Below are 26,787 nucleotides of genomic sequence, written 5' to 3' on the forward strand. Positions count from 1 at the left end.
TTTAAAACTAACATTTTTTAAAAACTTAGATAATCAATGCATTTGAATAAACATGTTTAGCCATTTCTTTGCAACTTACAGCTGCCATAGTATTTGGTTCCCCAACATTGCTGTTAAAGCAATTGTGGGCTAATTTATTCTACACCTACCTGAGTCTTGTCAGTTCTGAGAAGTCAAGCAAGTTGACAGCTTAGTTTTTATTCATTTCCTGTCACAGAGGCAGAGAAATAGCCCTGCTGCTGGGCTTGTTCAAAGATGAAATTGCTCTGGAGTCTCATTAATAAAGTGAATCAATATGTTCTCCTGAACTGGCATGTTTTATGTACTTAGTCTCTCTTCCCCAGGAAGACACTATTATTTAGGAATCAAATCTATCCAGCAAACTAAAATTAAGCAATTTTCTCCCTCTCTTTATATATTTTTCTAGCTAAAAAGTATTCCAAGCAGCATTCTAAATTATTCAAAACTCTCTAGTCTGTGGAATTTTCAATCTGATGGAAACAGCTGAAAAATAAAAACCACATGCTCCACTGGCTCTGCATACAAGAGTCTGCATTTTAATCCAGAGCTGCTGCATATGCTGTAGCATGTGCCTCTATCATTTGATGTTGACATATGCATTATGATGAGAGGAATTATTCAAAGCTAAATTGCTATTCTGGATGGTTGTGTGAAACAATGAAAATGAGATTGCTAGAGGGGAAAATATATGCAACATAGGGAAGAAAATTGGATTCATTTGCTGAAGCACTGCTTTCCTATTTAGCAGACTTTAACTCCTTTACAACAGCTAAAATAAAGCTGTGACATGTTTCATTACAAAATTCAAATACTTTTTCAACTGATATAGTTGTAATATTTATGGACCAAATCAGAAAATGTCCTATAAGTAGGAAATACTTTGTTTAGACACACATCTATACTTTGTTGGAACAGTGGGAATAATTTGCATGAAAAAGTAAAATACAAGCAAAGAATTACTACCTTTCCTTTTATTTTATTAAGCTGTGAATGCACTAATTTTCCTTTTTTTTTTTTTTTTGTTGTGAAAGGAAAAGCTTTTCCTTCAGCGTGGATCTTGGGTGAACTGAGCCCATGCATTGTGAATATTCTGCCATTTCCTGTGTTGGTGTGCTTCATGGCACAAGCTCAGGACATTAATTTCTTTCCCTAAAATAGTTTTCTTCCATAGCTAACCCAGACAATCTGACTAATCAATACTGAAATACAGTATAGAAGTGGTTGGTTTCTACAAATTTGTGCTGGTCTATACCTCTTTTAGAAGTAGAGTCACAATGTTCTTCAGCTATTTAGAAGTCCTAATGAAACTTTTGGAAAGTCATCCTTGCCCTATACTCTGCAGAGAGGTTATGGATTCTTCCTATACTTAAAAATTATCTACAATAGCAATAAATTAAAGAGTTTCTCTGTAAATTTGGGTCAGAATTCCAGCTTGCCCATCACATCTCAAAAAATAAGATGTTTAGAGCTTACCATTGTTTTATAACTCCTTGGCAGAGCAAAATTTCCACCCATTCTTGAAAGGTTTTTGGCAAAGTGTAGCTCTATCCTAATTGCTGCATCTGAATCCCCCTCCTTTTTCTTACATTGTCTGTCCAGTTATTTCACAAGGGACATCCATACGTCAGGTCTGGGAGGTGACAGTGTTCCCATTTAATTTCTTTACTTCTTGAACTGTGTGCCAGACTAAACACTGGCATTTGAACTGGTTGCTAAATAAACAATAGACACTTGTCTAACTCCTTGAGAGTTGTTTGCTTACCTGCAGTTTAACTTCACTTATGTGTCCTCTAACTGGTTGCAGTAACATTCTTTATGTGTGATTACAAGACATCACAAAATTCCTTACTGACCACAGAGATAATTTTAAAGAGACAATAAAGAACTGGAAATTCAGATTTAAGACCTGGGACAAAGTGAATAATGGTTTTAAGGCTGGCTTTATTTTTATTAATTTAGATTTGTTAATGTTTTGAGTCTTCATTTATACAAACAAAACCCCCTGACTTGAGTTGTTTCTTTTCCAGCAAGAATGATGGGTTTTATCAATGTACATTTTCAACAGAAGAAATAAAGTAATTGTTACAATTTTATGATTACTTGAGAAAGAATTATAATGAGCTATTGAGGGGGTGGGGGGAGAGGAGGGCTGGGCTGGGCTGTGATAAAAGGAAAAGACAATAAATGACTAGATTTTTTAAGATCCTCTATTCATGCTGTGTAGCACCTTTTCTTCTAGTAGAATTCTGCACTTTCTTTGGAATTTTGTAGCTTTCTTGCAAGGGGAAGCAGAAGGACAGGTGCTGATCTCTTCTCTCTGGCTGCCAGTGATGAGACCCAAGGCAGTGGCATGAAATTGTGTCAAGGAAGATTTGGATTGGGTACTAGGGAAAGGTTTTTCACCCAGGGGGTGGTTGGGCACTGGAACAACTCCCCAGGGCTGTGGTCAGAGCACCAAACCTGCCAAAGTTCAAGAAGTGCTTAGACAACACTCTTGGGCACATGGTGTGATTGTTGGTGCTGTCCTGTGCAGGGCCAGGAGTTGGACTTTGATGATCCTTGTAGGTCCCTTCCAACTCAGACTATTCTGTGATTCTATGATTATAGTAAGAAAATCTGTTCTATATAATATTTGCATGATATGCCTCCTTATGTAAGGTGGACATACCCAGTGAATAGAGAAATGTTGCAACTATTAAAATCTATTTTTGGAGATGGACAAGCACAGAAACGGAAAGGGAACACACAAGTTAGAGTAGGTTTTGTGGTGAAGAGACCAGGAGTACACTCCAAAGAGTGCAGGAAATGCACTCCAGGCTCTTGAAGTGTCTGTAACTACTCTTAGACTGAACATCTGATGTTGAGATTTGAGAACTGAATGTTTGATAGCTGAGGAGTGATGTATCTGCACCGTGTTCCAAAAGATCTGAAGTTATCAGCTGTGTTCATGCTTTGAAAGGCCCAATAAGCTTTGGTGTCAGAGAACTAAAAAATCAGGAACTGCCCATGATGCATGACACTGGTAGAAGAAATAAGTTATGCAAGCCAATAAGGGTGTTTGCACGAGGGTGCACAATTCTGTGTTCATACATATGCTAGAAGATATCAGTTCTCTGGACCGTGGTTATCCCAGTGACACAGGTTAAGTATCTGCCATTGCTGTGGCTTTAATAACCTTCCTGCAGATGCTGGGGGGCTGCCACACAGAGTGCAGCCCAGGCAGTAACAGCAGGAGCTGCTTCATTAGACTCCCTTCTTCAGCAGAGCCTGGGAATGATGGTGACTTAATTTCCATTTTTGCATGAGAGACATCTTTCCTGTGTAATGCAATTTTGAATTTATATAGCATATGTTAATAGGTCACACGAATCTTGTTGAGGAAATTTATTACTTGATGGATAGTGTTCATTTAATTCATAACTGAATGCTCTAGAAAGACTTCTATGCTGAATTATTTTCACATTCTCAGGTAGAATTTAGCCCTTAAAAAAAAAAAGGCAAAGCTATTTACTTACCCTTGGCATTTAAATCACCAATTTTTGCAAAAGATATAAATTCTAGAAATATTTTTTTAATCACTGAAGATTATGACAATTATTTGCCTCTTCCTTTAACTTCTGAATCAATACCGGTTGCCGCAGCTTGGTCACATTTGCTGTCAAAACACAGTACATCATATATCTGTAGCAGAAATAGCTCTAAAAGGAATGGAGGGTTTGGCATCATTTTAGAACTTAAGTGATGCATAAAGAAGATCAATAGTAACCTAAAAACTGGGTAATTCTTATGTGCTGTGCTCTTGTAATAGTCTAACAGAGTAAGTAACAAACCTATTTAAATGTTACAAAACCTGTTTCTAATGAGGGTGAGTAATTTGTGAGAAATGCAGAATATCTCAGCATTCTGACTGATGTCATGTTTGTTTGCCATCTGCAGAATGAGATGAAATAATTGTTTGGTTTTTTTAATTTGCTTCTTTAAGCAATACTGAGTTCTGTTCATGTGTAAAGAAGAAAATAATATTTGAAGTAATCTTTTAATCTTTAATGTAATGATGAATTAGGATTCTTAATATTTGCCTTATGTATTTCTTAAAAATATGTTAATTTGATAATTCAGAGCCTGAAAAAGTTTCTTAATCTTAAAATGTTCCAGTCATGGAAGCTTTAACAGTTTCTTGTTTCCAAGGTTCAGAATGATAGTGTTTGGGTCATGGGCTTCCTAAAATTTGGTAACAAGTGATAACACAAATCAGACAACTGTAGCAAAGGGATGTGCAGACTTATTTATTAAACACATTCAAGTGCTCTCTGGCTGGATGCTCTGTTAATCTTTGTGTTACACCTATTTTGATATTGTAATGCTATTCGTGATTTCAGAACAGGACAACTTCTTGAAGAAATTGTTAAGATTTGTCATTTTAGCTGTGCACTGATGCCTGAATAGATCACAATAATTAGTCAATGTATGATCAGTTGGATTCTGATAATGTTGATGCAGCTTCCAGTGGCAGCATATTTTCAGAAATCACTTGACCATACTTTGCTTCCCTGTCTGAACGTGTCAGATGTGAAGACTCATGAAAAGTAAATTGTAAACAAACTTTTTGCCTATTATCTGAGTGTGTTTGCACTACCTTAAGAAAGCAGTTAAGGGCTGAGTAGAAATTTTGTGGGTGTTGTCTTGAAGTTAAAATTTCAAACGTCCAAAATCCAGGAGATTAAACCAATTCAAAGCAAATAGTGTTGTTCTAACTGGGGGACAGCAAAGTACTTGTCTCTGTGTGTAGCAAGTGACAGAAGCGATCTGGAGAAGAGTCAGCATCTCTCAAGCCAGAGCAGCGAGTTGGCTCCTACTTAGACGTGGCCATAGGGCCTGAAGTTAGTATTCTTATAAAAATATGGGAATTACTACCTTCATAAGCGGGGTTACGGCCTCGCAGCACTGCGGGTGCCCGGGATGTCCCTTGGGGAGGGCACCATCCGCTCTCCACGGCGTTTGTATGAGAGCACGCACAGCTGCCGCAGTCTGCGCCGCCCGGCTCTGTCTTCACACGCCCCGCTGGCCGGGGGCTTCCTGCAGCCGCCGTCCCGGCCCCGCGGTCCCCATCCCTCCGTGTCCATCCCGCCGTGCCCATCTCGCCGTCCCGGCCCCGCCGTGCCCATCCCGCTGTCCCCCTTCCCGCTGTCCCCATCCCGCCGTGTCCATCCCCCGTGCCCATCCCGCTGTCCCCATCCCGCCGTGTCCATCCCCCGTGCCCATCCTGCTGTCCCCATCCCGCCGTGCCCATCCCGCCGTGCCCATCCCGCCGTGCCCATCCCGCCGTGCCGGCCCCGCCGCCGCGGGGCACGGGCGCCCCCAGCGGAGGCAGCAGCGTGGCGGCGGCGGGAGATGCTCTCAGCAGATGCTCTCAGGCGGCTGCGGTTGGCGGGCACGTTTTAATGATCCAGAGCTTTGGAGCGGCTCAGGGAGGATCACTGTCAGCGCTCCCACTCAACACAATTATAACTGTTACTCTTCTTAGGTAAGACTTAGTATTGCCACGTTTGCTTGTGCTTTGTTTGCCAGATTATCTCTGGCTGTGCTATTTCAGTCGAGCTTGTGCTTTGTTGGAGGAAAATGGTTATGGGGTGTCGTACGCTTTTGCAGGTTCTTCTTAAACACTTTTCCCGCTGTTTCCATGCCTTCCACGACTTCCTGTGGACGTGACATGAAATAATTGCTTTTATTTGGTTTTGATTAGTTTTGGTTTTGGTTGTTGGGGTGTTTTGGGTTTTGTTTTTTGTTTGTTTGTTTATGTTTTGTTCGCGAAGTAACTGTCTTTGTTGTTGCAAGGGGTTCTCATAAGGAGAGCGTTCTGGCCATTCTGCTGCTGTAGAGGTTGCTAGCATTACCTGAAGTCTAGATAGATCAGGAAAATGCAGGATTATAAATGTCAGTGAGGAGTCACAGACTTGTCTGGCAGATCATAATTAGAAGTGACAAGTTGTATACTTAAATGGCTGAGTAACTACTCTTTGTCCTATGCTTACCTTTTTATAAGTACTGGGGTGGAAGGGGGACAAAGGTTATTCTATAAATAAAACCACTTCCCTGTGATTTACGTGCTCAAGGAATGGCCTGTGCATTGGCTGAGAGCGACAGCGTCTCCTTTTCCGAGGCTGCTCCCCCATCTAGCGGCAGGTCAGTGCCTTGGCTGCCGGTACAGGGATGGAGATGCTGCTCGCCGTAGGCACCCAGCTTATTCATGGATATTCATTTGATCAGCAGCAAGTGCGGCAACCATCAAAGTTGGAGTCTATCTAGACCAATCAATAAAAGACGTACTTAATTTTTCTGCAGATGTTCATAAAACTTGTAATAGAGAAAAATGGGATTTAAATCAGGGAAACCACCTTGTCTGCTGTGAGCTTTGTAGGTGTGAGATTATTTCATGTAAAATGAGAGATGAGGCTGGCCAAACACTTAGTACTAAATCTGGGGATAAGAATTCAGTCACTCTTGTAGATCATTCGGTATTAAAGGTGTGCTTGTCAGTGCTATATTTACATTCTCCCTTTAAAATATCTTTTTCTAATAGCTCACAAGTCTCCAAATGGATATGATTACCTGTATCTTTGAGCTGAAGACTTTTACATTTCTTTTCTGTAAAGCTTAATGTATAAACTCTGTCTTGATGTATCTTTGTTTCCGTTCCAAGATTCTGTTAATAAAAATACAACACTAAAAGCTCTGTTTGGCAGTGGGTTTGTAATCAATAAAAATTAGCCATTGGCTCCTGTGCAGTGATACCAATAACATGGTTGGGTTACTGGTAACCTTTTATGAGAGAAAGCTCCTACAGAAATGCTCTTTGCCATTGGAGACTGTAATGTTAATGGTAGTGCTCAGGCAAGTTTAACAGATACCAGACAAAGCAAACCAAATAATTAAATAGCATCTAATCTTGATTGTCCCTATAGAAACTAGAATATACCAGCAGATATAGCTCTTTTCTCATTCAGGTTTAATGCAGGAGCTCAGATGCTGGAGATTTATGGGATTCTTTGGGATTAAGTCAATAAAATACATTACATATATATATATAAACTTCAGCCCTTGACATAAGAGAGTTCTTTAAACATTGCTTTCTCCTGGCATTTTCAATATATTAATAATGCATCTTTTTATTATTATTGCAGGTTTGTTGATATAAAAGACTGCTGACATAGATCACAGTCAGGTGACAAACTTTGTTTTTAAGCTTTGCAGTTCAAAGCACTCATAAACTTGGGAGGCTGAAATCCCTTGGTTCCTTATCTTCTTCCACCCCTTATCATCTCATATGTTTGACAGCTCTGTTGCCTCTGAACATTTTTCCTGGCCATATAATTTTTTCTGTGCTTAAGGAGGACATATGTGTATTTTATGTCTAGAATAGGATTGTAAAAATAACAACTGTTCCAATTTTTTAAGAGTAAAGCTTGTGGCTGGTATAATTTTCCCTGTGAATGTTTTAAAATCCCTTTAATTTAGTTTTAAGGCTGAGTCAAGTTGACCATCAGAAAACATTTCTGTAACCTGGTTTCAGCTACAGAATGTTAAAAAATTCTGATTTGTCTCTCCAGGTAATAAACACAAGATCTCTTGATGTTGTGTGTATTAAAACATTGTAAATAGAGGATACAGTTATTGTAAGACAGAGTGATCTTAGAGGGCAAAAGATTTAATATGTAAGATAAAACCTAATTGCAGTTATTTTAGATGGAACTCAGTTGTTCTGGAAAATATTTCTAATTTATCTGTGCATGTCTAATTTGAAATTAAATTAGCAATTACTTGTTCTTTAAGAGGAATGTGATGTCTTTAGTCAAATACACTGCTCCCAAATACAAGATGTGTAAGGAAAATAATTTCTGAGATAAATCAATTCAGTTTTGAATGGCAGCTACTTAAACTCCTTTGCTGTCCTGTAGTGTTGGCTCACGTATGGTCTAGCAAGTTCTAGAGCAAAATTTGACTGAGATGGTCACAGGCAACTGTTTAAGGCAATCCTTCATGTGGCTGGGGCTGCTCTTAACACAGCATGTAAGCATGTTTAAAAATAAAAATATTATCCAACCACACAAATTTGCAATGTGTCAGACTTTGCAGGTGCATTTGAAGATGAAGGAGTTGGAACGTTAGTGAAGATTTTTTTATCATGGGTGCTAACATGCTGTAGTAATGCCAAGTACATGCTGTGATCTTCATGGAACAGCTGCAATTTCAACAGCTGTAGTGATGTTCTGGTTTATCTCACTTGGGCATGCTTTCTTTTAACTTAGGCTAAAGTTTTGTGCCACAAGGCAAGAACATTTAGGGAAGAATTTGTGGTAAGTAATTCTTTACTACTGCTGATGTTATGAATTTACTGCACTTGGAACATCCCAGCAGTGACTAGCAGAGTTCATTGGTTCATTTCTAATAAATGTGAAGCTGCTTGTGGATGTGTAAATGTGTCCATCTGGTTTTCTGGAATTATACTGTCACCAAACAGGTACCAAGTCCCAAAATGCACAAGTCTGTGACTAGCAAAGTCTCATGGTAGCCTGTAATTTTCATCTTCTTCCATGATTGCCTCTTACAATAATATGGAGCTTTGGGAGATTTTATCATACACCCAGAGGCCTCTAGCTCAAAGCATACTGAGGTAATTCATGTGTATGATGCCAAGTCACAGCATTACATACAAACCACTTTTCAGTTACTCAGTAGAAAAAATAACATTTCTACTATCCAATGGGGGATAATAATTTTACTCTCTTGCCAGTTGCACATGTTATTCATTGGCATTATTTTGTCCAGTGGGACATGGAAACAATTTGATTCTAGTCCTTTCTAGAATATTATTTTGTTAAGAGTCACTGAAAGGTTTGCTCAAAACTCATTATAGTTATTAGTCTAGCATTAAGAGGTTTGCCTTTAATTGGTAATTCAGAAATCCAGACTTTTTTCTTTCATAGACCCATTTCTTAAAGCCGCTTTTTTAAGAGATGGGTAAATTGTGTAATATGATTTCTAAATCTGCCTGCAATGTCTTTATTTTCATGTAGTCATCTCAGTCACTGAGCATGTTCTTTGATTTCATAATAAAGCAGGGAACCGGAGGTTAGATGATTTCTCAAAATACCTTTCAGTTGCATTGCAAGAATCCAAACCAACTATTTTATTTCTGTTTAAATTTTTCTTAAAAATTCCAGTGACTGAGGCTCAGCACCACTCAATTCCATTTATTTCATGCTTCACTACTCTTACTAGTAGAGTAATTTCATAATAATTCAGTTCAGTTTCCCTCCCTGCAAACAAGATTATTGTTTTTCACCCCAACTCCAGAAGATGCAGAGAACAGTTTATTCCCTTCTCTGCTTCAGCCTTTTCTCTTTTGAAGAAAGTGTCCCTCGTAGATTTTGCTTCTCTGGAATGTTTTCAGTCTTTTCTCCTTGTCATGTTCTTGACCACTTATTACTGTTGTCTTCTCATCAAGAAGAATGACACTCAAAACGAAACACAGCGGAGTGTTTGCCTTGTCCTGATGTTTACAAACTGTGCCCTTAAGTACGTGTCAGTATGTTTACAGTTTCTTACTCAATACCGTTGACTTAAATCCAGCCTGTGGTCTGCAATGCTTTCTGGATCTGTTTTAATACCAGTCATCACTCATCTCCTTCTGTGCATTTGGTTATTCCTCTTTGTCTTCATTATCTTGTTCATTTTCAATGACTCTGGATTGCTGCATTCACTCTGGATTCTGTTTGGATGCTGGTATTCTCACAGCCCTATCCAGCTTCAAAGATCATTAGTGTATCCTACCAGGCAGATGCTGCCTAAATCTCAATGAATCAACTTGTTGGCTGTAGCTATGGAGCTGCACACAGGAGCTGAGCATACTGCTCATGTGGGTCTGCATCTCATTTTGCTGTTCATTCAGTACATAGCCCTTGTGCCTTCAAATGCACAAGTTTCCGTTTCTCATAGTTCCATTTCATTCACTTGCCAAAAGGTTATACAGCACAGCCCACATTCTGTTCAGATTTCCCACTTCTATGAGATGTGATGGATTTGGAAGGGTTATTCCAGACCAAGTTTGAACCCAGATTTTTTCTTCAATGAATATGTAGTGTTTCAAATATGTCACTTTTTTAACTTCAGCTTAAGATGGAGATATCTGAAACCTGAAATTACAAGACTGATGGATGCTTGTTGATTCTCTTTTTATGGATTTGATTCTCTTTTTATGGATGAATTCTGTGCTTGTTAGGCCTAAAACAAGAGCTGTGGTTAGGTGTCAGAAGTGAGCCAAAGGCTTAGTGACCAAATAATCATGTTGGGTTTTTAGTTCAGGTTTCAATATGCACAACCAAAATACTCTCATGCATACAATTCCACGTGGAAGTGGTATAACAAATGGATGATGATGTGTTACATTTCCTCATCCCTTAGTTTTTTTTATAACAGATTTTATTTTTAAGTGCTTTGAGTCACATTTTAGTTTCACTTCCATGAAGAAAGCTTCAGCTATATAAGGTCAAGTGGTCTGTTTGTTCAGGATGCATCACTTCCTCCTAAGAGCTGACAGGTTAAACAAGCTTCCTCTGTGCTCTGGACACATCGGATACTGCTTTTTCCTCTTTATTTGATGTCTTTCTTCTGTGGGAGGATTGAAGATAAGTAGGAACTTGAGATCATGTTAGTCATGCTAAGCACCTCTGAGCTGCTTCTAAATACTTGTTGGACTCCTATTCTGTTCCTCTCTAGTGACAGCAAGTACCTGAAGTCAATGAACCATATTAACTACGAGTAGCTTTATGATACCAAATTTTGCCTTGCATATATGTTTGTACCCAGCAGATATCTAATATCTTCCAAAACCATCCTTTCTCCGGTCATGCTCCTCTCATTCTGCAGGGGTTTTTGCCAGCCTCTATGCAGAGTTCTCTGGGCTGTTTCCATCTTCACCAGCACCTCAACCTGGATCAACACCTGCTCACTCTCTGTAACACGGAAAGAGAGTATTTCCTGTGGATTCTGTTGCAGGAAGAGGATGTTTTGCCAAACTGTGCTCTCATCTTTGCCCTTCATTTTTCCAGGCTCTGATAACTAGCCAGGCAGCTGATAGTGTAGCTGTGAGGCCAAAGAACATTGAAGGAGACTACATAAAATGGTATAGCAGCCAGAGCAGATGTGTATGCATAGTATATGTTTGACTAAAAATTTAAATTTTGTTGGAATAACTTATCCAATATAAACTAAACAAATAAGATGCACACCCAAACAGCATCTAAATGCTCTCTGCTTTCAAGATCCTGTCTTTATTTATACTTCACCTAGAGTTCCCTAGTCTCCAGACTGAAGGACACCTAAACGCAAGTTTGATTTTTCACTCCTTTTTCATTCTTACTTATATACATAATGATGGAAAGAAGTTGAAATTTAAATCATATCTCTGCATAGAAAAAGCCTAGAGAAACTGATGATAAATGTGCTGTTCATTGCAATGAAAATCATATGCAATGGCCATGAAGGTATTTATATTTCTCCACCTGTTGAAGATTCACTGATTTAAGCATTTTGCTAAGTATTAAAGTGGAATAGTAAAGTAAAAAATGTGTAGCATGCCAAAAGACATGCTTAAAACCTAGAATATTTTTGTCTAAAACTGTATTACCATTGCGTACTTTGGGCATGAAGCATTCTCTGCCAGCACTGATCAAGCGGCCCTGGTAGCTGCTGTCAAAAGAAGCAGTGAAGAGGAACTTTTCTTCTCACAGTCTCCTGTCTCTCACATGAGATCTCTAACTCCAGAAACAATGCAATCGTAACCAGCTCCCTGCACAAACTTGAATCAGGAGTCCACAAGCTTGCCCCAAATAGCTTTAGCACAAGCAGTGGTAAACTCCACTAATAAAGTTAGTTGCAGATCCCAACCACAAATTGTATTGCCTAACAGATTGCAATCCAGCAGTGCCAGTAATCGTTTCATGTTTCAGCAGTGCTTGGTGTCCCTGTCCACCACTGGGCTGTCAGGGCATTAGTCTCAGTACAGTCACACAGTTGTCAACTCTCACTCCTGACAGCTCAGAGCCAGGCACAGCTGTGGGAAAGGGGAAGTATTGTCCCACCCCTTTTATAGAGAGAGGACTGAAGTCTAAGGACACATGACGACAAGAACAGCACTGCAAAGAGTGGAGATGTTGCTGAGTTCAGTCTTGAGTCTTAAGGACCAGACTTCATCAAGGTTCTTCTTCCTATCATTCCATCCCCAATGTGCAAGGTTCATGTACCCAGACTATATGAAGCTACAGCTGGAGTAGCCTTTTCACAGACACCCATGTGCATTTTGGAAAAAGAGAATTTAGCTTATGCATATCAAATTCTTCACTAATATTTATGTTTTACTAAGGAAGATTACAGTGAGATTAGAACTTAATAATGACAATTCTCTTTTGAGTCACCCTTCTATTTTCCAGAGAGGAGAAACACACATAAGAAGAAAGTTTTTTTATTGATAGTTAACATCCATAATACAAACAATAAGTTAAACACAGTAAAAATAATTTAAATAAAGTTTGAGGTTCCAGCCCTCATGCAAATAATCCAAATCTACAAAACAAAGACAAGTTTAAAAATAAACCCAGAATAAGTCTCTGAGAAAAAAAAAAATCACTTCCATATAATATCAGTTAAATGAATGGAAATCAATTTCTGACTTTCGATGCCTGCAGCATTTGACAAATGCCAAGTCCTTAAATCTTCTCCAGGGTGTATAGATAGATGTAGAAGTTGCATAATCAGACTTCCCAGGGGACACCTTCACACATGACCTGGAAGCAAGTTTCCAACTCGACACCTTGCAGCACAATTCTTAACTTAAATACATTACCAGTTTGTAATGCCACTACTTTTTTTTCCCCCCAACTTTTTGATGCCAAGTCGGATCACTCTCTCAGTAGGGGTCTTAACAGGCTAGGTTTGTGGGACTTGAGACTTAGTATTATTCAGTACAATAAGGGGAGATTTTAGACTCAGGTCATGTATAAAATGAATACTTGAGTTAAGTTAGTTGAAACTGTATCAATATTTCCAGAGCAAATGCTGGTTCATAAATTGAGTAGACAGCTAACTTGCTATGCATAGTATCATGCATGGGAATAGTCATTTAAATGTTAAATATTTTAGCTTCCCACTGAGTGGTTTCCAAGTAACTCAGAGTAGTAAGATAAAATATCAACCCTCTCTCTGCCTCGTGCCTCAGGAACACTCATCTGAGTGACTGACCACACAAGCATTCAAAATGAAAGCCTCTTATGACATTCAGGTCTTCACTGTCCTGGTGTCAGTATAGGCAAAATTTTGTTCATTTCAGTCCAGCTGTCTAAACCAGATCACTTTGGTTCAGGAAGAAAACGACTCTTGGCAGCTAACCCATTCATGCTGGAGTCAATCCAGTTAAGGTATTGAGTAACTCTGGTGTAAACACCAGGCTTGTTTTCCTTTGCACAGCCATCTCCCCAGCTGACAATGCCATAAACCATCATCCTGCCATTGTGCTCACAGACCATGGGGCCACCGGAATCTCCCTGACAACAGAAAGAGAACATATTAGGTCATTGCAGATGGAAGCTGTGATTGTTTTTCTAGAGTTAAGCAAGCTAGTGAGGACCTATGAGCTAAAGCTTTGATCTTTGAAAACATTGCTTAGATGGAACAGAAGGTTTGGCAGCTGCTGTGACTTGAACAGTCTCTAAAGCTGAGATCTCTATCCCCTTGTCAGGATACCAGGAGAATAGTTACCTTTCATCCCCATCCCAAGTTTATAAACATAGATATTAGACTAGTGATACAAGGTCAAGGCCAACATGCCCTATTCTTCATCACAGAATCAACTGTCTCCCTGTCCAAAGACACTCTTACACTTGAGGATGCTTGTTCTTTTCAGTGGCTCCTATAGTCACTCTGCCCATTAAGGTGCAGCGAAATAAATCTAGTTTTGAGGAATCTGGAGGCGCTCAGTGTTCCCTTAATCTACCCTTGCAAAGCTATAGTTAATGTGCAAACTGAGATTAGAACAGTTGCTATATAGCTCTGATGGATATCTATCAGCTATTGTTTGAATAGATTGAAAATAAGGTCTTGAGGAAAAACAGTAGCTAAGATACTGCACTTGCACCTCCAAAGGAAGACCTGGAGGGGGTAAAACCTAACTCTGGATTCCAACTTTATTCCAGATATTTGGTCACACGACAGGTCAACTCCACTTGACATAGTAATTTCTAGTTACATTAGAGACTCTAGTGACTAGTAGAGTTACAAGATGCTGCCAACTGATCCATATAGTAGTGTACATGTATTTCAAGTTATTTAGAAAATAAACCAAACCAATTTTACCTTGCAGGCATCAATCTGCCATGTGGGATCCCCAGCACAGACCATGTTGTCAGTAACTCTAATATTGTCATAGTATTCATATTTGCATTTTCTCTGTGATATTAAGTTCACAGTGGCTGACATCAGTCTTTGAGCATAGAAGATGTCATCTGCAAAAACAAAAAGTATTTCGTTGTTCTCACTCTCCAAGAAACAAAAAGCAGCAAGAAACCCCCCATAACACAATTACTGCACTTAAATTAGCATAACCATTCCAATTCTCCATTGAGGTTTTTACTTCCACCTTTGCTTTTACTGTTCATAAAAAGGTTTCAAAGAGAAAAACAAATGGTCCAAACACAAAATACAAAGTTTAGCTTTTAGAAGGAAAGAGTTTAATAATTTTTGATGGAAATTCTGCACAAACACAATCCCTTGCTAATCCTCCTACACAACTTAATTTTTCTTCTCCTCCTCATCACATCAGGAACAATAAAAATTGTGGCTTATATTTTGCCTTACTTTGTATGGTTGATATGAGGGAGAAGCATCAGATAGGAAATGCCATAGACAACTAGCAAAGGTCATCTTCAAGAGATGCACATGGAATACATACAATGGAAAGGAATCCTTTTTTAACACTTCACACATCATGGAGTAAAAATCACCTCATTCCCACCATTGTGGAAGACCAACTTCAGAAAGAGAAGTCATTTACTTACAAAAATCTTGTTTTCCATAGCCAGCTATTTCACAGTGTGTATTTTCTTTTAAGGAGAGGTCCCTCTCTGGCAAGCAGACTGTTCTGACATACTTGGATTCTACTGCACACTGTCCAGAAGTTGTTCTTATCCTTATCAAAGCTATGAACCAAGTCAGAAAAGATACAGTTAGATTTGTAAAGTTTTCCCATCAAGTTCTGACAATAGCAGTACTTGGTACAGTTAATGGGAATAGCTGCAATTATATTTAGTTCTGGTTCCACACGGCTCCCCTCATTGCTTTTGGAATGAGTCATTACTTAATAACAACAACATTAGTTTCCCAACACTAAAATTGACAAGTGTTCCAACTTGCTTCCTCAAAGGATAGGGGCTGATACTCTTGCAGAAGACTCTTTTGCCTGAGCTATCTTTAGATGTTTTAAAAGATCAACTTCCTGACTGGCTGTAGAGGGCAGTACCCACTATCCTGAATGGCTTACAAAGATATTCTTGGATTTTCTTTACTTCAGCAGCAGCAGGAATCTGGAAGGGGTGGTAGAGTTCTAAATGTCAAGAGCAAGAGTGAGAAGTCTGGTCTCTTCAAGTTGCAAAAACCCATCTCTGACATAGTTGCTTTAGGAACAGGCTTGTGAAACCCAGACTTTTATGAAAGTCTGAATTAATTCAGGATAATCTTCAGCTAATAAGGTGGCTGATATGGCATTCCCATGCTATATGATGAAACCTACTGTGCATGCATTTTTTCATCTTTTACTATACATACAGTCTGATCTTTAGACACACAATAAAATGGCAGAAATGCAATGCTGCCACCAGTGCTTATGGAAAAGCCATGTCTTCCACAGTTCCAGAAACTGCTTTTCAGGTAATGCACCGGATATGCAACACAACCAAAACTTAACAAGTGCAAAACCTGTCAGCACAGGCTTAATTTTCAGACTGTTCCTGCTCCCCTTCTTCCCATCTCTGGTTCTACTTCTTTTGAATGTATGCCACAATTATGCAGCCTTCACCTATCTCAGTGTTTTAAAGACTTATATCAAGACAACACTTACCAATATCATTCTCATTGCCACCTGTTTCATCTGTAAAGTCAGGGTGAGAGATGATCTCATCAACCATGAATACTTGTTCTTTATCATCAGTAACATTCAGTATGGACTTTCCAAGGAAAACTTTGTAAACAGATTTGTTTATTGGTCTTCTTGACCTGAGTGAGAGTAGAGAGACTGATGAGGACTACTGATTTCTGGAAGTAAGGTCAACAGCTGAGATCCAGTCCAGGTCTCTTTCACATTTATTTTAATGCTGATAAGAAAAAGTAAACTTTAGTTTGCTTTGAAAGTTGATCCAATATTCTGAAGAAAAGCATCCTAATTTTCCATTTGAGGGGATTAAATAGGTACTCAGACATTCTGAAACATGCCTAACTAGTTGCTACTAATGAAAGGCGTTGGCCTTAAGAATCCCCTGCAGGATGCCAAAAGGATCAGCTTTCCATAGAAAAGTCAACAAAAAGCAGCCATAGATGTATTACACAGCTCATCATCAGTATAACTATTACATTTAGGGAAGGGCTGAGGTAAAAATTAAATCCTGGCACCAATATACACTGAATTGTTAAAATTGCATCCCACCCAGCCGTCCACATCTTGCTAGTTCATTCTGCTAGATGTGGGCTCCCAGAGGCTTAATGTTTCTTTTGCTGCTCTTGCTTTGTTCAATCAAAGGAACATTCTTACTGTGGTGCATTCCAAAGGGTTGGTCAGGGAGCATCACACCGAGAAATCAGTTGAAGAAAGTGTCAACTAAGAAGGCCATGGAACTGGAAACTTACGGAGTGTGGAAGCAGTGTGCTGCTGTGAGCACCCAGCAAGGGTCGATGAGGCTGCCACCACACAGGAAGTGCTCCATCCCCCTTATGGTTTGGAAGATTCCTGCTATCCAAGGCTGAGACTCAATCTCTGCCTGCTTTCCACCAACAATCTTGAACATCTTACTGATGCTCCTTTGACCACATGTAGGCCCTGTGAAAAGAAAAAATTCATTCAGATGTTCTTACAAATAAACTCCAAACTTTTGCTATCAAAAATAAAATTAAAAAAACAAACAAAACCCCAATTGTGTTGAAACTAATATTACTTACCACACTTCTCTATGTTGCAAAGTGTTTCTCGAATGGCAGATCCCTTTTTGGTGTAACACCAGGGTCCGCTCCTTCCATTTGGGTTTCTGAAAGATAAAAAGAGTGTCCTTTTCATAAAGACAGTCATAGTATTTTAAAATTTCCAAGTGTTTTGGAAAAAACAAAAATATTTTGTTGTAATATATGCCAAGGGAAATAATGCTTCAGAAACTCACATTCCAAATATTTCTAGTCAATAATTTAGCTCTGTAATGTTATTTTTTAAAAACATGTTTCTCAGTAAAGTATTTCTGGGGCTGTGATAATAAAAGGTTTCACAAGATGAGTGCTACTTTTCTTACCTGCAGTAGCTGTGTTTGCCCAGCCCAAGCTGCAAAGCATTCTCTGAGTAAGCGTGGTAACGACCCCTCCTGATTAGTGAGGGCAAGTTCCATGGCAGACATTTGTCTTCTGTTGCCATCCCTCTGTAGCTCTCCCCATTTTCAGTATAGCATGTGCTGTCAGTGTCTGAGAAAATAAATATTTTATTAGCAGCATGCTCTTGCTTACAATTGTTCTGTGACAGACATGGACAAATCCTTCAAATGAGGAAAAAAGTTCTTGCATTACACTCAAAATCAGATGCAAAATCCAGACTGACTAGATACTGTTATTAAATTTGCTCTGTATGGACTTTGAGCATCAAGTATCTTACACTTTAAAGCATGCATATTAATTCGTTAACAGTTTAAGTGAATTTATTAAGTCTAATAAGTTCTTCTGCTTCTGACCACCAACAAACTAGTTCATTTTTTCCACCCCAATCTAAAAGTAAGGTTGAGGTAAGCAACCTTAATGAGGAGGCAGGGACAAAGAAATTAGAGATCCTGATTTTCTTACACCAGCATTTTCTTACTTCTCCTCATTTAGTCTGTTAGTACAAACTGCTAAAGGCTATCCAGTCATATCTCTGGATAATGCTTTCATCACTTGGCATTTCATATGAATTCTTTGACTATCTTTTAGACCTTTCCAATCAATTTAGTTAGCATTGAGGAAGACAGATACTCTACCTAGTTCACAGTGAAGCCCAGTGTATCCATCTGGACATATGCAACGACCAATTCCACTGAAGAGGTAATAGGTAATGCATGTTCCTCCATTCAAACAAGGGCATTCTGTAAGTCAAAGACATCACTGATTATAGGCAAAACATTTGAATGCGGAGATGAAATGTAATTGAAAATTAAGTTTTAGGTGTTTCAGTCTCATTAAGGGTCTTTCTTCTTGTACAAGTACAGGATAATAAGTTATTTTTAGGTTCAAATAGAACAGGCAGATGCTTACCCTTGTGTTCTGATCTGCGTTTATATTGCTTGTAGTATTTCCAGCTATAAATCTACAGGAAAAGAAAAAAAAAAAAGATTTTTAAGAAGGCAGTTCCTTTTATGTGGTTTGATCATCTTTTCCCTACTGCATACCTTCAACTGTTTAGTTTTTTGCATGTAGCTACCTGCTGAACCTACTCTGTGGAATCTGGACATGAATGAGAAGTGCAGCTCTAATTAAGCTAAGCAGAATGGGGAATAAAAACTAATCCCATGTCATGCAAACAAAAACCACCGAAAAAATCCCCAAAAATGCCAGGATCAGAAAAGCCCCACTGAGCTGTGCCACTGCATCAGGTCAACATTGCAATTATTTATGCTGTAGGAACATAAGCAGCTCTTAATGGTCATTGTCCCTAAAAAGGGAAAGGAAACTTCACCCTCTCCACCAAGCAGTGCAGCAAAGATGCAACATTCATCAATTGCCCCTATCATTTTGCTGACCTTGGTGCTTCACATTTGTGCCAGAAAATGAAAGCCAGAAAATTTATTCAACAAAGGATTCTTGTTCTGTCCTTCAGGGTTTTTCCTGCTTTGCAGGCTGGGTCTGCCTTTCTCCATGAAATAAGATTAGGTTTTGATATACTTAAAACTTACAGACTCTAGTCCCGTGACAAGGGCACCCAACGTTACTGTGAGGAAGATGAGTAACTTCATGTTGTTAGTTAACTTCTCCCTTTTTCTTCTTCTTCTATCTCTATTATTTAATTCTGAAAATAAAAGAGGAATTTAGTGTCATGCTGTAGCCTGCAGTGCCAGTTTTCTTGCTTCTGTTGTCTTCAGTTACAACACAACACAACTGATGAAGGATGAAGCTTTTACTTGCAGCAGGATATCTGCTTATTATTTCCATATATTAAATTAGAGGTTATACTTTGAAGCTTTTTTTGTACAGGCAGCAATAAAATGAGGGGTTTTTTTGAGAGTGTAATTGAAGCAGGGAAAGAGAAATTGGAAAAATCCATACTCTATTTTTGCAGTACAGACTAAGTTGGAAATTGGCAGATGTATTTAGCTGCTGCCCAACTGTTTTTACCTATTGAACTGAGCACTGCTACCTTCAACGAAAGCACTGAGCATGCACCTTCAGGGTATGAAAGGGAAAGCTCCGTTTTTCAGTCCCTCTGTAGTTATCAGCTGCATTTTGTTGCTGCTCAGCACTTAAGTAAACCTGGCCACCTGACCAAGAGCCTCTGACCACTGCTACCTCTTGAAAGTCTGCTGGTGATGTTGCCTCACTTATTTTCAGTGTTAGAGGTTTACAACATAGTCTGTCTCAACTTCTTATATACAGCTGGATCTTGTAGCCAAGCAGGTATAGCAATCTTTCCAAAAGCAAATAATTATCATGTAATAACAATGGGGGCACAATAAAGTCCCATATGTCTTCTCCCTCTTTTTAAATTGCAAAAGAAGTCATGGGAGTTTTTTTTTTTAAGCTCTGACTCTTTTAGTGCTCTCTCACTTCTAGAAAACTATAAAACTTGATTTTTAAGAGATTCCATGGGAATCATAGCTATATTTATATTAGCAAAAAAAAAGCAATGCAGTAGAAGAGGATGCACAACTGAGCTGTACACTGTACCTGCTTCAGGTTTCTATAGTGGACTAATTCCAGTTTGGCCCTGCAGATTGAATGCCTGCTGATATGTGGATTGCACCTTCTAGTTTTACTTCATTTGGAAGAAATGGAGTGCAAGTACTTTATAGGTCATTATTGAGCACTCCTAACACATGTTCACACACTCAGTGGTGTGGACCAAAACACACGGTAAAGAGAAGATTGGAAAATAGACACAATGCAAATGAAAATGCTAAATGCAGATGCAACCTTTGCTGGTAAGCAGGTGTCATAATGCAAGAAAGCAAATCACACCTCAGATACTTTGCTGTGCATGCTTTTCAGATTCAGATGAAATGTTAGCAGATATACTTCCCTTAAACATTACTATGACAATTATTTTTAGCATTTTCGGCAGAAATGAAAGTAATTTATTCTTTGCGACTATAATTAGATTCTCAGGCGCAGCCTCCACACCATAAACGGCAGTACTGCTGATTCCCTTAAAAATTCTGCTATACCGTGGCAACTAGAACTGACCTTCCCCGCACCTGCGATACTGCACCACAGCAGCATTTTTCTTTTTTAATTCCCATGCAATTTTAAGAGTAATCGTTTCATCGCGATCGATTTAGACGCGGCGCTGGCGCCTTTAGCTGCCACCTGGGTTCCAAAGGCACGGCACTTACCGGCGGCGCTGGCGGTGCCTGGCTGGCGGAGCTGCGGCGGCTGCCGGGGCGCTGCCCGCTGCGGGCTCTATAAAGGCCGGCCCGGGGCGGGGCCGCCGCCGCCGCTCCGCCCCGGGCGCTCCAGCGAGCTGCGGCGTGACTCAAGGGGGGAATTTTCTATGCTGCTTTTTAGTTTCGAGGAAGGGAGTACGGTCAGGGCGAGTAAACAGCTTTGTATGGGGTAGGATTTCTGGAAGGGGCTCCTTGGCCTCCCTGCGGCAGTCAGCAATTCCTTAGGGACAGTTATAAAATCAAAAGAGAAATGTGAGTGCGAGCTATGAAAGGAATGACTAGAAACATGCCTGGAGACTTGACAGAATGATAACAATGATAACATGTATGTATGTATGCATTATCAATAAACATAAAATGACTATGAAACACTCCTGGAGATACATGCAAATGTGGTGTGTTATTCATATGGTACTACCCATAATGAGAGAAGCACAAGTGATTTTTTAACTAATAGAGGATTAAACTCTTTCAGGTGTGGATAAAACAGCCCGCTGGGAGGGAGTATTGGGTCAGAATGCACTTGAAGCACTGGGTGTGTTTTCAGAGAGCTGTCTTCAGCTGAAACACACAACATCGGGGTGAGCAGGGTGCAGTTCTCATGCCAGCTGGAATGTGTTAGGACTCAGGGCTTACAGCAGGTGCTAAACTCATCTCCTCCAAATTACTTATGCTCCCTTGGGCCTGAGCAATCGTGAGAAAGTGGTCATGGTTTTCTTATAATTTCTGCCTCCCAAAGAAGTATTCAAAGCAGCTCATTTCATGAGAATGAGGATGGAAATTTGAAGTGCCAGATGTCTAAGAATGCAGACCCAGCACGACAGATAGTCTTTCCTGGCCCAGTTAAATGTGATTTTGTTCACATTATGCTGTGATGTTATAGCAATGTGGTGAATAACAGCAAACCAATACATAATATTTGTGTGTGTATTCGTAGGGTCTAGCTTCAGGTAGTGCTGGTGACTAAGGTGAGGTAGGTGTCCACAGGCTGTGTAGCTGATGAAGAGCAGTTTCTTTAGAGGTCAGGTCAGAGAAGTAGCTGACCTGAAATTCCCTCAAGAGAAATGTTTTCATAACTTGACAATTCAGAGCTTAAGGAGACCACCTTTCTATGTTTGCCATGTAACAACTGGTGTGACTATGGCTCAGCTTTCTTCTTCCCTCCCCATTTTCTATCTGTGTCAAGTCTGTGGTATAACCATACCTTTATTTAGCTACTGTCTGCTTACATGCTCTACTTCTTTCTGTTCGCATCTTCAGGCTCAGATCAGAACAGATCTCACGTTTGCAGAAAGCACATGGAGTTCACTTCACTGAATGGCAGGAACGGAGTCAAGAGAAACAGCTCAAGCTGGAAGTCCATAAGTCAGCATAGGTAAGCAATAAGCCTTTCTGAATTTCAGGAGAGAAATGTGGCTCACATTTTGTGGTGACTTGATATATCAACATCACAAGTAATTAGACCCTCTAAGAAACAGGGCAGCAAGTATGAGGGTAAAATCCCCATGGCACTCTTTATTTCAGAGGAGTGGCTGTCAACTAAACTTATCTTAGGGAATCAATTCTGCAGAGGGGGAAATAATCCAGATTTTAACAGCAGTCTGGAACATTTACCCAATTAATTTTAATACACCAACCTTACACATAATAAATTAAGAAATAGGTCATAGTTTGATTCAACAGGAAGAGCAGAGAGAAGCCTGGATGCAGGAAGAGGAGGGCTCTTCAGGCCTAGGCAGCACCTCTCCTTCCTCCTCCATGCTCCCAAGGAAGAGTCTCTAGGCCTTCCTCAAACTATCCTTCTGGGAAAAACCCCTAGAGCAACTGTTTCCTCTTTGATATTTTTGTTTCCTGAGAAGTGTGATCAGTTATCCTCTCCCTGAACCTTTGACCAAGCTTTGCAGATGCCCCTGTTCCTAATTTTCTCTCGAAAACCTGCAGGTTCATACTTGTTTTCCAGATCCAAGAACCAAAAACTTTTGTTGTCTTCACTCTGACACAAGATACAGCAAGATTCAAATCTCCCTTTTTCTGCCAGTTGTGATATACTCAGGTTTTACTGAAATCCTGTACTTCTTAAGTACATCTAGAAGGCCCCCAGGAGAAGTGACTTGGGCTAAGGTGTCACTGTCTTTCAATCAGACTTGTGACAGCTATGATCAGAAATTCTGATGTGTTTGCAGTGCTGCTTTAAAGCTATCCAATTCCTTTGGTCTAAATATTTGTACTACCTAGATAGGTAAATGAGTTATAGTTGGCACTGGACTCCACTGAACTGACAATATGGTTTAGTAGACAGATATCCAAGCCAACTGAAAATAAGTTTGTTTTGGTGTTCCAAGTAACCTCACAGCTGCACTATCTCTATGAGCATTAAATGACTCTTAGGGAAGCAGAGATGCAGAAGATAATTTCCAGTGCCTGGATTCACTGAGCTGGCTGATGGCTGGCACAACAAGAGCTGAAGTGAAGTTTCAGGTAAAATAAATCCTTGGAACCTTGTCACGTGCCCTGCCTTAAGGCAGAGACCTTGGAAAATCTGTAGCATGGCACTTCTGCCGTGTCCTCCATCTGACCTCAGAGCTGGACCTGCCAGCACAGATGGGAAATGCACATGCTCAGGGAGTGGGAGGGATGAAGCAGGACCGGTTCTGCTACCAAGGGATTTTTGGTAGCTTCAGGGTCAGCATTTGTTCTCCACTGCATGTCTCAAGAGTTTAGAAGGGCCTGGTTACAGGCCATGTCTTCTGTCCAGGACAAGACTGTGATAGGACAGAGGGAAAGCAGGTCTTTATAACTCAAAAGCAAAGTTGTTTGGGAAAAACAGTGAATAAAGTTAAATGCCTACTGCAAGACTCTCAGTGGAAGTGGAACTTACTTGCTCAGTTGATACTGATTATGAGAAGTCATGAGGCTTAAGAGAGAAACACTTGTACAGACTCGTGAACAAGTTTTGTATTTTGAGAGCCACATTGTGCTTTCCACAGTTTATTTCCTTTTCCTTTTACCTGTGCGTGGTTTCATCACTTTGATCTCTTACCGAAATTTGGCTGAGGTGTAGGCAGGATGGAAGGAGGAAAGACTTCTAAAGAAAGAGGTAATAAAGGAAGTGCTAGAGTGACCTTGTAAAAGGTACTTTACCTGCTTAGTAGGAGTACAGCATCTACATGAGAAAAAACTACTCACAAAATCTCAAGTCATTTGCTTATTTTTTTAGTTAGGGCTGTTAATAATAGGGCTTTATATATTTCTCTTGTGTGCACCTGGATTATATCACAGAGTAAAGAAAATGTATACACCTCTTATGAGCTCCTAATGTGATTTGAGTCTGCAGTCATATAGCACTTCTCTAAAATAGAAGTCAGATGCAGTGGATCTATCCCTGAAGAACAAGTAGTATCAGAGCCACAGTCAGACAGTTCTTGGGTTACTGTGATTTTATGTTTCAGTTTTCAGTTCCAAATAAAAATCTTGCTGATTCTTTTAATTTATTGTTGAAGCAACTTGAATGTTTCAGACTAGTTGGCCAGCCTGACTTAGCAAATTTAGGAAAGATAACATTCCATTCCAGCTAGATGAGAACACTGACCCTCAGAGAAATACAGGGGTTTTATCTCATGGTGGTGTACTGAAAGAGATTGTGAGGTTTGCATTGTTCTGCAGAAGTTGCTGTGGTGGAGGTATTATTGGTAACAGTGTTCATTTTCACAGCTGATGATAAAATATTAAAACTCAAGAGAAATACCATCCACCATATATTGACTCTGCTGGTCCATCAGTAAACCCCAAAAGGCTAGAACTTTTCAGGGAGTTAAATAACTCTGTAAATATTAGTAGCAAGAACTGCTACAGAAGTGCTGTTCTACAAGGAAAATTTAGGCCTGAGGCTTTGTATTGCCTGAAGTCTGATGGTCATGTGGTGCATGTTCTGGTTTATATCCAGCATAAGTAACATCAAAATTAGTCCTTTGACTAGTAAAATATGTGCTTTGCCAACGGGAATTTCAAATCCTCTCTGCTCGTGGTACATTATGAATGGAGAAGTTTAAATTTGCATAAAAGCAGTTATATGTGCTTAAACCTCTGTCATCTCAAATGAAAGACCAGGGTTAAACCACACAGTGAGTATTTGCTTAGTGATTAAGAATACAAAAGTTAAGAAAACACCTAGAAGTCATGACAAAAGATTGACGTGACTTGTCATCTCTGTAACAATGATGGCTTGTTGTTGTCAGTTTTGTTAAAGAAATTAGTTTGTCGTTGAATTAAGTAGCCCTAGCTATGGGTATAGAATTTACAGAACACAGCTATATTTACCATTTCTTTGTGTATTGGAGTGTAGCTTCAAACTCGAACTGTTTGGTTACAGTTAATTTGGGATTAGGGTAGAAAGGATTTTACATCAGTCAGAAAGTGTGTCACGAGTTTAAGGGAAATTTTCCAGGATAAAGTTGATTTAGATTATTTTGTCTTCATCTTGAAAAACATGGGTACTTTTACACTAAAACACTTTGTATTCTCTCTCTGATGTTATCCAAGTTAAATTTTTTAATCAGTTTATTTCTAGCTCTTGAGATAATAACTGGAATTACTGAATAAACCATTAGATTTTGAAATGTAAACAACTAGATTTCAAATGTTATGTTATCGCTATTCATAAAGTTAAAAATATACAGCTCACTCTTTAATCTTATTTTCTCAAATTACTGTTTGTATGAGTCCCAGGAATTTCCAGAGTAGCTGATTTTAAGTTGAATGTGATTCATAAAAATTCTTGTACTTTAATGACTCTTGATTACTTGTCAGTTGTTTGTGGTTGGAATCTGAAGCAAGTGGTGATATCATTTCCTTTAGGTACAATTCAGCTACTCGGGTTTCTTTATTTAATTTTTCTTTCCTTTTCCTTGCTGCCTACTGCTTTTCCTCTTATCTCTGTTATCCGTGTGTGCAGAAGTAGCAGAGCATTCTCACTTGGGGGCCACTGGGCTCTCTGGGATGCCTGTGAGCGCTGCCTGTGGCTTTGCAGGCAGAGGGAGCAGCCAGGCTTTATCTCTGGCCTGAGGCAGTGTCACCTTGAGCGCCTGTGCAGTCCCGGCCACCAGCCTCGCATTCAGGCCAGGGAGCAGCTGCCCCACGAGTGCTCTTCTTGCTGTATACAATGATTTGTTGTTTCAGTGAGCTGTCCGGATACGGGTGTTTTTCAGAAGAGTGATGATCACATCTGAGGATTTCTTCATCAGCTTGATATGCACCTGCTTTTAAACTATGCTTTGTATCTCATTTAGCAGTTATGAAAATTCATTGATTATGAAAATCAGCAATCTCTCTGATATTTGATCAAATTGCTCATTTGGGGCAGCTAATATCTAAAATTTAAATATTAGTTGAGCTACAGATCTTGCATCCAGATCATAAATACTTGAAAATCACGTTTGTGTATAGGTCTAGGCCTGTTTTTAGTTGAAATCAAAGTGCTGATAGCACTGGGGAAAACATAAAAAAGATTTCTGAGTCTGAAAGTAGAAGGCAGAAAACAATTAACAGGGGTTTTTAGGGATTCAGTTGTGCTTCCTTTGGTGATCTTATATTTTCAAAGGAATCCTTTTTCTACCCAACCATTTACTGGTCTGGAATAGCACATTGAAATCCAACATTGGAAATTTACAGAAAGAACTGATTTTGGACTATTTTTTCTGCAGTGCATCAGTCAATCAGATTGCACATTCCACAGGTAACCCAACAAACTGAAAGCATGCCAGTTAGCATATTTCTGGAGAAAAAAGATTTGCTAAAATCTTGGAAGAAAGCAGATTCTGGGGATTGACTTCTGCAAGCTGTGTCC

The 26,787-nt window shown here is 39.5% G+C and overlaps 1 protein-coding gene and 1 long non-coding RNA gene across 2 annotated transcripts in view; one reads left to right on the forward strand and one right to left on the reverse strand.

Moving 5' to 3' along the window:
* Positions 1 to 5,428: 5,428 nt before the first annotated feature.
* LOC139595308 (uncharacterized) overlaps positions 5,429 to 26,787 on the forward strand; it is a 69,036-nt gene continuing 47,677 nt past the window's right edge. The window contains exons 1-2 of the long non-coding RNA XR_011681001.1: positions 5,429 to 5,545; positions 22,206 to 22,320. This is a non-coding gene — a long non-coding RNA (uncharacterized lncRNA). The remainder of the gene's footprint in view (positions 5,546 to 22,205; positions 22,321 to 26,787) is intronic.
* PLAU (plasminogen activator, urokinase) lies at positions 12,526 to 20,995 on the reverse strand. Its single transcript, XM_071438866.1, has 11 exons — positions 20,895 to 20,995; positions 19,242 to 19,354; positions 18,604 to 18,655; positions 18,330 to 18,434; positions 17,619 to 17,784; positions 17,278 to 17,363; positions 16,969 to 17,158; positions 16,187 to 16,341; positions 15,129 to 15,269; positions 14,428 to 14,576; positions 12,526 to 13,619 (listed from the first exon to the last, which is right to left on the reverse strand). The coding sequence occupies exons 2-11, from the start codon at positions 19,299 to 19,301 to the stop codon at positions 13,425 to 13,427; spliced, it is 1,299 nt and encodes a 432-aa protein (XP_071294967.1). The 5' UTR covers positions 19,302 to 19,354; positions 20,895 to 20,995; the 3' UTR covers positions 12,526 to 13,424.

Source organism: Agelaius tricolor, unplaced genomic scaffold (assembly GCF_023055355.1).
Source record: "Agelaius tricolor isolate 1412-34295 unplaced genomic scaffold, bAgeTri1.0.p SCAF_13, whole genome shotgun sequence".
Classification (NCBI taxonomy): domain Eukaryota; kingdom Metazoa; phylum Chordata; class Aves; order Passeriformes; family Icteridae; genus Agelaius; species Agelaius tricolor.

Coding starts and splice junctions, on each gene's coding strand:
- PLAU (XM_071438866.1), bottom strand. CDS start 19,301: ATGAAGTTACTCATCTTCCTCACAGTAACGTTGGGTGCCCTTGTCACG. Junction 16,342..16,968: donor GCACACTGCTTCCACACTCC/GTAAGTTTCCAG, acceptor ACTCTCACTCAG/GTCAAGAAGACCAATAAACA. Junction 13,620..14,427: donor GGCAGATTGATGCCTGCAAG/GTAAAATTGGTT, acceptor TTCTGTTGTCAG/GGAGATTCCGGTGGCCCCAT.